At 44.0% G+C, this 11,581-nt stretch overlaps 2 protein-coding genes across 3 annotated transcripts in view; both read left to right on the top strand.

The window, feature by feature from the left end:
* Positions 1-2,716: 2,716 nt before the first annotated feature.
* Positions 2,717-5,453, top strand: PARS2 (prolyl-tRNA synthetase 2, mitochondrial). 2 transcript variants are annotated; one of them, XM_081195413.1, is made up of 2 exons: positions 2,717-2,949; positions 3,805-5,453. In XM_081195413.1, exon 2 carries the CDS (start codon positions 3,839-3,841, stop codon positions 5,267-5,269), a length of 1,431 nt encoding a protein of 476 aa, XP_081051539.1. In that variant the 5' UTR covers positions 2,717-2,949; positions 3,805-3,838; the 3' UTR covers positions 5,270-5,453. The 2 variants fall into 2 exon arrangements, with proteins under 2 accessions (XP_081051539.1, XP_081051540.1); XM_081195414.1 differs by lacking the exon at positions 2,717-2,949 and adding an exon at positions 3,004-3,097.
* A 5,302-nt stretch (positions 5,454-10,755) lies between these two features.
* MROH7 (maestro heat like repeat family member 7) overlaps positions 10,756-11,581 on the top strand; it is a 29,204-nt gene continuing 28,378 nt past the window's right edge. The window contains exon 1 of the mRNA XM_081195526.1: positions 10,756-11,110. Coding sequence (XP_081051652.1) covers positions 10,969-11,110 — 142 coding nt within the window. The 5' untranslated portion in view covers positions 10,756-10,968. The remainder of the gene's footprint in view (positions 11,111-11,581) is intronic.

The raw sequence follows: 11,581 nt of genomic DNA, 5'->3' as shown, positions 1-11,581 counted from the left end.
AAAACCTGGTTGAACTTTAAGTGAGAATAGGGGTAAAAGTAAATTCTGGGAAATGTGATCAAGCGGCAAACAAAAAGAACAGATTACATCATCCCTTGCTCCATTGCCTCGTCAAATTGCAGTGGTGTAGTGTGGGTTGCCAGTGCCAATGGCAAGACTAGCATTGTGCCCCTTAAGACAAATATTGCGCCCCCTAACTGGCACCTCCATACTGCACACTGCTGCTCGCAGAGGGAGCTGTGCAGCAGTGGTGGGACATGCATGCACGCTTCTTTGTGCTGGGGATGGGTTGCTGCTGCTGCAAGACTCCTGTCTACACACCTCCTCCGCTGGTGGGGATACCACACAGCTGAGGGATGCAAGGGCCCATTCTCACTACAGCTCCTGCTCAGCATGCTGCTTAGATGAGGTGGGGGGGGGATTGGGAGGGTCTCCAGTCGGGGTGGAAGCTGCAGAGACGCACCCCAAAAATGTTTGCAACCTGGTCAATCTCCCCAGTAGACCCCCCTACACTACACCACTGACAAATTATAATTATAATTAGCACCCTTTATCTGATGAGCAAACGTTAGTTTACAACATAAAAACAAAACAAAAAAACATAGTAACAAATAAAAACAAAACCCCACCAGTTTAAAAGCAATAGATTGGTACCCATGACACCCATTCAAAATTCCAAATGTAACCACAGCCCCAAAATGTTGGCACCCATTGATGTAAAATGATACACATTGGAACAAAAACAACAAAAACCCTAATGACCGCACATAACTGTATTTGCAACAATTACCCTAGGATAGTCTGAAAACGTCCATTCAGTGAAAGCCAATTTTTCTACCCACCACTCCCTTCTCCTACCCCCATGTTGTTGCCCCGAGGAAACGATTTAGTGCGTAAGGAAGGAAGAAAACAGGAAATATTAAGTCAAACTTTCCCATATTACCAAAACTAACTCTATCCTACAGCTACCAGGCTTCTTCAACTTCGGGGGGGGGGTGCAAATCTCACTGCTCTTATGCCTGATCAGATAACAAAAAAACCACCCACCCAAAATATATGGCCAATCTGGTTTTGTAAACTGTATACTCTACAGTATTGCGCAGTTAACAGTGAAGCAAGCTTTGTAGAAGAATCATTAGAATGGAGAAAGTGACAGACTTTCACAGGAAAAGGTTTAGGACCAGAGAGTTGTTGACAACAAAGAGACAAGCATCAAACCAACTGAAAGTACAGTATCACATGGAGAAAGAAAGATATTAATTGACCAAGTAAATTTTAGTGAAAATAGTTTTGGAAAACAGCTACAATGATTTATATGGAAACTCAGCCAGGGGGATTCGAGGAAGTCACCCAACAATGTTAACAAAAGTGGAACTGTTACAATTAGGATAAATGTTTGTTTGTTTGTTTGTTTTTTGATGTTCTTTTTTCTATTTGTTATAAATTTGGAAAAACAATAAAAAAATTGGGGGGAATAAAAAAATGAAAGTATCACATGGAGCTACTGAAAGAGTGATATTTTTACTTTGGTACAGTATCTAGACTGGGCCTCAAGCCATAGTGATAGTCAGTGCAACGGATGCAAATAGGCTATATGGGCATGCATTTTTCCCACCCGTAAAAAGCTGCCTTCTAGACCGAATGATGCTTCCGAACTGCCCTTAAGGGCAGCTCTACACACAGCACCCTACATTAGCCAAGCCTAGAAGTTACAGAAGTGCAAGTAAATGTGGCACAGCCAAGTGCAGTCAAAAAGGTAAATATCTCTTCTCACCCCCTTTTCCTTGTGTGCAATGTATTTTAGAACAGGTGTGGGGGAACCTTTGGCCCTCCAGGTATTACTCAACTTCCACCAACTTCCCTGGCCATCGGACCAGCTTGCTGTGGCTGGTGAAGGTTGTAATTCAGCAACACAGGGAAAGCCAAAGGTTGCCCATACCTGTTTTTGATCGTAATTTTCCAGGCAGGGACTGTTTTAGCCACCCATTCCGAGAACTTCCCCCAGAACATAATATTTCAACACTACAGATACAGTGCTGGGCTTCATTTAGGGTGGAGGATGGGGAATATCCTATTCTCTCAAATGGTTGCCTAAGGGGAGCAGCCTTCCCCAATGAATCTAAGGGAGAGCAGCATCTCTCGGAATTTTCCATATCGCCTGTCATTCTTCCTCAAGCACACAAATTTAAGCTATATTTTGCTTTGTGTAGGGGGTTTGTGTGGCTCGGTGGGCGAAGCCTTTCTTAAATTTCTGCCAAATTTCCGTTTACCAATAAGGGATTTGAAGTGGTGCGAATCCCTACAAGGATATTAACGTGAGTGTTCCTCCAGTTACTTCTGGACTTGTTTGCGCGTTGAAAGCGCAGAAACAAAAGGAGCCGCTAAACTTTTCCTGCTTTGGCCTTTTTAGTTAGTCATTTTCTTAATTCATATCTATTCCCATTACTCCGGGCCGGCAAACTGAAATTCTGCAGCAAGGAGCCTAAAAAGAGGAGGATTTAAAGAGTAGGGATGCTATTTAGCAAGGCCTCTTCACGTGTCACGAGAGGCTGCCTGAACCTAAATCGCCATGGTTATTGGCGGACTTCATCTGCACGCCCGAGACGGAGGGGAGAGAAAGAGCGTCGCTCTTTCGTTTCCTTCAACTCTATGGTTCCGGCTCCGTTCCGAAAGGGACGGGGCATCGCTGCTGCGCACGCGCAGCTGCTGCATACTTTGTTGCACCCCAGTCCCGCCACCGCGTGGTTTCTGCCACGGGCGCTGCAAGAGCTGGAAAGTTGCAGCGTAGGGTGGTAACGCCGGCGACCGTTGCAAGGACAAGTCTGGCCCTGCAAGCTTCCCCGGGGATATAAACTGCACCCTGCACTTCAGCGGCGCCTATGGTCGCTTTTCTTCTCAAGGAGCTGCTGCGTATGAAACTTGACTCGGCTGCGCTTCCAGTTCAGCGAGGTTCGTGCAAGTCCAGTGCTTTTGTGTTTTTTCTCGGAAGGAAGCCGTACTCAGTAGGACTTCCCCCCGAGGCAGCTCTTGCACCTTTGCGCCCAATCCGCCGGCGTCCCTCTTCTCAGAAATGTCAAAACAGGCACCATATAGATAGGTGCCCCGTGATGGAAATGACGCGAATGTTACAATAGCAATGTAATTGGGGGACGAGCAGGGGAATTTCTTATTTCTCTTTTCCTGCTTCCTCAAAAAGTCTCTGGAGGCGTTAACAGATTTGGACAACATCTTAATTTGGACCGTGAAGACACTTGGTTGCTTTTCGTGGCTCTTCAAATGTTATCTTTGCAACTATAGGAAAAGCTAGCTCATTGTTGGTATTAAAACATGCAGCTTCTTGCATTGCAGCAGGGATGAGGAAGACTCTGGCCCTGCAGGTGTTGCTGGGTTCAGCCCCAGACTGATGGGTCAGGGACGATGGTCAGGGATAATGGAAGGGCCAATATGCCTTTTCTGTACAGATGTGTACCCTAAGTGGGGCAGGGGAAGCTGTACAGCTGTTGTGTGAGCATTGCAAATGTATATTCTTGTGCCTGTGCATACATTTTGAAGGTGATGAAGCAGGTCTTAAACATCATTTGAGACAGTTGTCGGAAGCACATTCTTCTAGAAACTCCTCATTTATTTGCCAGTTAACTGAATCAGCTAGAACCATTCAGCCCCATGTTTAGCCAAACAGGCTGTGTTCAATGCATTCGGCTCTCACAGTAGCTAAAATATGTGGGGAATCTCTTTTGGCTAGATATAAAATGTGCATCTGTTTATGTGAAATGAGTTGCTTTTATTTTCTCTCTCTGCCTGCAGATTTGAAAGAGAAGCTTCATCTGTGAGTCTCAAAATGGATGGGCTTCTCAGAAGAGGGAAAACGATTCTTCCTGCTTTGAAAATTTGGATTGGTTGGTGCCAAAGGCAGCAACAGTGTTGCAGGTTTTATTCTGATCTTCACGCAAGACAAAAGTGTGTATCCCAGCACTTCCAGTCGATGAATCTGCGGGAGGATAGCATAGCATCACAGCAAACCAGCAAACCAGGTGAACTGACGTGTAAAAGTCAGAGACTGATGTTACTAGCAGGACTTATCTACCCGGCCAGTCCCGGCTGCTTCCACTATATGCCCTACACTGTTCGAGCACTGGAGAAGCTCATCAGAGTGATAGACCGAGAAATGCAGGCTATAGGGGGTCAGAAAGTGAACATGCCCGCATTGAGCTCAGCAGAGCTCTGGAGAGCCAGTGGAAGGTGGGAACTCATGGGCAGTGAACTATTACGACTGGCAGACAGGCACAATCAAGAATACTGCCTAGGACCTACTCATGAAGAGGCCATCACAGACCTAATCGCTTCCCAAGGCCATTTGTCTTACAAGCAGCTTCCCCTCTTGCTGTACCAGGTAACAAGAAAGTTTCGAGATGAGCCAAAACCACGCTTTGGGTTGCTGCGTGGCAGAGAATTTTATATGAAGGATATGTACACCTTTGATACCTCCAAGGAAGCTGCCCTCCAGACCTACGCCCTTGTGTGCAATGCTTACGGCAACATATTCAACACCTTAGGCCTTCGGTTTGTGAAAGTCCAAGCAGCTACTGGAAGCATTGGGGGGACGATGTCTCATGAATTCCAGCTGCCCGCTGACATTGGTGAGGACCGATTGATGATGTGCACAGGCTGTGACTTTGCAGCCAATGAGGAAACGATAAACCCAGATGAGAAGCATTGCCCAGTTTGCAAAGGGAAACTAGCTGAGTACAAAGGGATTGAAGTTGGCCATACCTTCTTCTTGGGCACAAAATACTCCTCTGTTTTTAACGCTACCGTCCGCACTGCAGAAAATAAGCATATTCCAGCTGAAATGGGCTGCTATGGGCTGGGTGTGACTCGGATTCTTGCAGCCTCCATTGAGGTGCTTTCTACTGAGGATGCCATTCGGTGGCCAAGCCTCATTGCACCCTATCAAGTCTGCCTTATTCCCCCAAAGAGAGGGAGCAAGGAGGAGAAAGGAGCAATGCTCCTGGAGGATTTATATGACTGTATTGTTGAAGCAGCCCCTTGGCTTAAGGAGGAGATAGTACTGGATGACCGGACACAATTCACCATTGGTAAAAGATTAAAGGATGCAAGTAAACTTGGGTACCCCTATGTTATAATAGGTGGCAAGAAGGTTTTGGATGAGCCTTCTCTATTTGAAGTATGCAATCAAAATACTAATGAGACTTTGTTCCTTACCAAAGAAGCCATTATTAACTTGCTGAGTAAAGTGCAAACTCTTTAAATGCTGGATATGTAGCTTTTGATTACTGAAATGTCAGTGTTTCCCCTCTGCCATCTTAAGCATATGGCTATGGGAGTCTATGGGAATTATTTTTATTTTTATCTTCCAGCCCAAGGATTACTGTGAAGGCAGATATGGTGCTGCCTATATGCCAAAGCCTCATGTGCAAACTTGGTTGTCCTTCGATTTCAACAGCAGACAGTTCCATCTGTACATTTGGGGTCTTCTGCAAAGGTGAGGATCCTGTAGCCCTCCAGATGATGTTGGCTGCACCTTCCATAATCTCCAGCCAGCATGACCCAATGGCCAGGAGTGATGGGAATTGTAGGCTAACAATATCTGGAGGGCCACAGTTTTCCCACTGCTTATTTTGCATAACCAAAGGCCGGCCTTTCGTTATGCAAAATAATAATAGTGTCCTGCTTGACAATTATTTGGGGGACAGCAGCCTGAAGCTAGATGTAATTAAGCCTTAGGGTAAAAAGAAAGTTTGCAGTTATGTTTTTGCCAGTGCAGCTGTGGTCATGGAAGCAAAAGGCGAATCCCCACCTCTAGTTTTTTTTAGGTGCGCTGTGCCTCTGTGTGAGGGACTCTCATTGTCTGAGTACTTAACTGGATCTGTCCTATCTGATCATCAGCTACATGAATTCAAAGACCGAGTTGCTGCTTACATACTAGTGGGTCTTGATTATACTAGTCAAATACTTCCTGGAAGGATTCGAGATGGACTTTGCTAAAATATATATACCAAGTTGATCTTTGTAAACTTTTTTTATATATAAGAAAAATCATGCCTTCTTGAGTAGAGTATTACCCCCCCCCCATCTGCATGTTGATTAAAAGTAATTTTTCCTCTTCTGACTATAGGGTTCAATTTCTAAGTATGGAAAACAAATTCCAAACAACAAAATTGATGGAACCTGGTTAATGCTGAGCTTCTGAGTGAGCCAATTAAATTGGCTATTATTCTGAAATCCTGACACCTGATTGCCAAATAGGCTGCTGCTGTTCTTCCCCTCTTTAAGATCATGTACAGTAATCTGAATTTTCAGTATTCATAAGCATTTCACTTAATTAAAAGATATACAGCTAAGTTTGAATATTGTTTTGCTTTAAATATGACATACCCACACTCCTGTAACTTTTTCCCAATGATAAAGCAGTTGTGAGCATTCAGCATGGCTAAGAGAGTAAGGCTGCAATCCTAGCCCCACCTAACTGGAAATAAGCTCCATTGAATTAAACAGGATTTGCTACTGAATAGCTATGTTTAGGATTGCACCGTAAGCTAGGAATGGAAAGCCTGTGACCCTCTAGAACAGCCTTTCTCAACCTGTGGGTCCCCAGATGTTGCTGAACTACAACTCCCATCACCCCTAGCTAGTAAGACCAGAGCTCAGGGATGATGGGAGTTGTAGTCCAACAACATCTGGGGACCCACAGGTTGAGAACCGCTGCTCTAGAAGGTGTTTGCTTACACCTCCCATCTTCCCTCACCCTTTGCCATGTTCAGAGCCAATCAGAGAATGGTAATTTAGCCTGGGGCCTCAAGCTTAAAGTGGGCCTCAAAAATAGGCACTTGTTAAGTTTTGCAACTTGTTTTTATGTGCAGTGGATCAAATTGCAACACGCTAAGTTTAGAACTGCAAATTTAAGCAAATAAGAGATGAGATTTGATAAAAGACATTACCAGTACTATTTTGTTAAGTGATGCAGATTTTGCCACATGCTAAATGTGACATTGCATGTAAGCAAGATTTTCCCTCAAGAATAAGTGCATTTGCACAGAAAGAGACTGGAAAAGTATTCTTTTTTAAAAATCAAATTATGTCTTATTTCCTCCTCCCCCACCCACATGCCTCATTTTGTTTTTGCATGTTGTCATATTTCCATGACTGCATTTATTATTATGGGGCCTTGGGCTGATGGGAGTTCAACAATTGGAGAATCACACATTCCCCATCCCTGTACTTGTTCATGTAATGTAAAAACATAGTTTGTTACATCCAAACAAGAACTACATAGGTGGAATGCTTTGAGTACTCTGAAATACCATTTAAGTGCATAACCATTTAACTTAGATATCTGGTAGAGATGTTACCATTATTGGTCGTCGTTCTCCCCCCACCTTTCCTACCATCTCTCACACATTTTCTTGGGAATAAAAGCATCCTTACAATAAATCCTATTCTGTGGAATTTAGCTTCAGTCTGCTTAGAGCATCGTTGTTGTCAAATTGTACAAATCTCAAACCAGCAGCAAACTGATCACTTAAGACAGTAGTTTTCAACCTTTTGAAATCCAGGACTCTCCTTTAACCCCAAAGTGCATTGGGGAACCCATTTCTCTCTCTCTCTCTCTCTCTCTTTTTACCAGATATTTGTGTGGTGATAGTGCTGGTACTGTGACCCACTTTGGACCAGGATGTGACCCAGGCTCTGGCTCCCCTTGGGTGTGCCAGGCATAACCAGGCATGGTTCCCTGTGCTTAGAATTACTGCAAAGGAAGTCCTGTGCCCACTAACTTTGGGTGAAAGCCCCACTGAATTCAGTGGAATTTATCCCCAAATAAATATGGCTTGGATTGGCCTGCTTGAATATCAGCATGTAAGCAAAAGCAGCCATTGCATGAAGCCAGCATCTCCTGGGATAATGACTCTGGTTTCGTCTGGGGTTGTAGTTACTCTTGCTGGTGTGCTGCGAGATGAGAATGAAGTGTCAGGTTGCTTCCTCCCACTGTGTTCCTGTGACTGGGAGAATTTGGGGGGGGGGGATCCCCGCGATGGGGTGAGCTCCCATTGCTCGGTCCCTGCTCCTGCCAACCTAGCAGTTTGAAAGCATGTCAGAGTGCAAGTACATAAATAGGTACCGCTCCAGTGGGAAGGTAAACGGCGTTTCCGTGCGCTGCTCTGATTCGCCAGAAGCGGCTTAGTCATGCTGGCCACATGACCCGGAAGCTGTACGCCGGCTCCGTCGGCCAATAAAGCGAGATGAGCTAGCGCTGCAACCCCAGAGTTGGTCACGACTGGACCTAATGGTCAGGGGTCCCTTTACCTTTACCTTTTACCCTCCCTTTTTTTGGGGGGGGGTCTCTCTGTTTCATATACTTGGGCTCTCTCTCACCCATCCTCCCTGGACAAGTAAAAGTGGAGGGCTCCTTCGGAATCATCCTTCTTGACAGAAGAAATAATTGAGAGGTGGAAGTAAGGATGATTCCCTACCCCGAACAATAGCTTACTGCTAAGGGATACAAGACAGGGCCAAGGAAAGGACAGTGCTCAAGACAGCAAGTATTACAGTATTCCACAACCATGTTCAGCTCCCTTACCCAGGATCTTGGATACAATGCAACCAGCAGTGTTGGCTTGAATGATGACACAAACCTCTCCATTGTGACATTGACTAGTAAGCCCTTTCTTCCCTCAGAGGAAAAGGAATGTGAACCCAGCAAACAGCTGGGAGCATTCACCAACAAGTAAGCAAGTGTATTTATTTCTTTTTCTGATCTGCTCAACTGAGTCTCTCTGGTTGAGTCCATCAGTTCCTCAGTATCTGGTCTAATACCTTTATCCACAAATGTTTCAGCATCATTTAGTACACGACTAGGTTGCCTTGGCAATTCTACTGATTTTCAGTCCCATGTTTCTGAGATACTAAATATAAATGTAACAAATCTGTTTGGCATGTTTAATTATGGATTATTTCTATGCAAATCCCAAGAAACAGAGATGGAAGTAGGGATGATTCCCTAGCCAAAACAATAGCATACTGCTAAGGGATACATGACAGGGCCAAGGAAAGGGCATTGCTCAAGACAGTGAGTATTATTCTACAATCATGGTTGGCTACCTTACCCATTGTGTTCAGGGTCTTAGATACTATACAACCAGCACTGTTGGCTTGAATGATGACACAAACATCTCCATTGTGACATTGACTAGCAAGACCTTTTTTTCCATCCGAGGAAAAGGAATGTGAAGCTAGCAGATGGCTGTGAGTGTTCACCAACAAGTAAGCAAGTGTGTGAGCTTTCTGTAGGGATCAGCTGAGCCTCTTATAAAAGAAGTATACTGCCCAGATCAAGAGAAGTAATAGTACCACTCTATTTGGCCTTGGTCAGATCCCACCTGGAGTCCTGTGTCCAGTTCTGGGCACCACAGTTCAAGAAGAATATTGACAAGCTAGATGGTCTGCAGAGAAGGGTGACCAGTATGATAGTGTCTGGAAACCAAGTCTTATGAGGAACAGTTGAGGGAATTGGATATGTTTAGCCTGGAGGAGAGGAGAACTAATATGATAGCCACCTTCAAATGTCTTAAGGGCTATCACATGGAAGATGGAGCGAAATTGTTTTCTGCTGTTCCAGAGCATGGGACCTGAATTCAAGTGGATTAAAATGATTCTGATGAAGTATTTGGAAGAAATTTCCAATAGTAAGAGCTGTTCAGTAGTGGAACAGGCTCCCTCAGGAGGTGGTGGACTGTCCTTCCGTAGAGGTATTTCAAGAGAGGTTGGATGGTCATCTGTCAGAGATTCTTTAGCTGTGATTGCAACCACAAGGCATATTGGGTTTCACATTCCCAGTGCTGACTACTGTTTTCCAAACATTTCATATCAAAATCTGAATTGGTTGTCAACTTTTCTTTTTACAAAGACACTAGACTGTCTTTTATACTTCCTTCTCTTAAAGGGACTAGAAGAGCTGCCTATGGAACCAAAATGTATAGGTCTGGGTTCTGCAAGAATCTTGGACTGTGTAGGCTTGAGCCATTTTCTATCTAAATTCCTTGGTTAGAGAGTAAAACAAGCATAAAGTCCGCATAAAGTTTAAAAGGTGAAGGGTTTGAATGCTGTTTTCCTTTTCCCCCCAGCTAATATCTTGTGATCTCTAATTAATCAAGTTGTAATAACATCACCATCTCTATAAAAGCTGATAACTTCTGTATGTACACAGAACTCTCTACCGATCAGCTCAGAAGAGAGTCTGGCAGTTGGGGTCTCCAATACAGTTGCTTTGTTTTTAATAGGGTATTGGACAGACTTCAGCCCTAATCACAATGTGAAGGCTTAATTCCACCACAACTCTATATGCCCTAGTTTACACGTAAGTCAAGCCATGGTTTGATGGGAATGCATGAGTGTGGAAGCTGCCAGATTGAGGCCACTTTGTTCATCCACAAGTCCTGCTGTGAGTAAGCCATGCTTTGCCTTAGCATGTTGCCTGAGTTTGGGCTCATGAGTTGTTTCCTCCAGAAAAACCTTGAGCTATAAACTGGAGACAAACCTTATTTGTTGCATGTAGTTTGTCTGGAGCAAGAGAAACTATGAGCCCAGATTCAGGTGACACTAAACTAAAGCATGGCTTAAGCCATCTTACAGCAATGCAACAGCAGGAGGACCAAAGCCAGCTGAAAATCTGCAAGGCAAAATATTTGAAGTTCACCAGTGAGGCATCACTGACATTCTAAATTCCTGACCCTCACACAGGAACACTGCTCATGTCGTGAACATCGGTCTTCAAGACTGGAAAGCCTAAGTCTGGAGAAGTCAAGCTATGGGTCAAGATTTTCAAAATGGTGCTTACTATAGATCTTTGTGAATGAATGAGGGAAGGACAATACCATCAATCTTTTTCTAGCTGGTGAAGAATCAGTTTCTCTTCTGGTACTTAACAAACAAAAACTCCCTGTGATCCCAAAGATGGAAAAAGAAATAAAAAAAACTGAGAATGAAGAGTCAGCTGAAGTCCAAACAATTCAACAGTGCCCCCTGACGACAAAGAGAGAATTATCCAGGAATCCCCTACTGTTGGAAAACTGCCTGCCCGATGCAATTTCTGAAGGTGAAGACAAATGACCTCTAGGGTTTGGAGAGTAAATATGTAGAGTGAAGAACTAAGTACAATATATAAGGCATAAATACTAAATCTCGAATCTTTTAGCTCACTCTCCAATGTGTGTCTGACAATGCACAAGCTTGAACCTTAGTTGCCTAGGTTAATGCTTCTAAATGTTTATCTTTAGGGAACTGTAACATCCAAAAGACCTTGGGAAGCCACTGCAAGCCAGCTAAGTGACATTCAGAGTAGACCCACTGGAATCAAGTCCGTGGAATCTACTCTGATGTTTACTCACATTGGATATCACCCAGTTCAGTTTAGTTTATTTAAATAATTTCTTACCCACTTTTTATTGCCACCGGCAATTCCAAAGTGAGATAACAAGTTTTAAAATGATGTGGTAAAATAAAACACAGGTGCAACGATGCATCTGTTACTACTTTAAACCACCAGGCAGAACTTACACAATATTGA

Source organism: Podarcis bocagei (assembly GCF_964188305.1).
Source record: "Podarcis bocagei genome assembly, chromosome: 5".
Classification (NCBI taxonomy): Eukaryota; Metazoa; Chordata; class Lepidosauria; order Squamata; family Lacertidae; genus Podarcis; species Podarcis bocagei.
Note: the sequence above shows the minus strand (reverse complement) of the source record. Positions and strands in the feature narration are given on the sequence as shown.

Excerpts from the sequence above, each read along its gene's own strand:
- PARS2 (XM_081195413.1), top strand. The coding sequence starts at position 3,839 with ATGGATGGGCTTCTCAGAAGAGGGAAAACGATTCTTCCTGCTTTGAAA.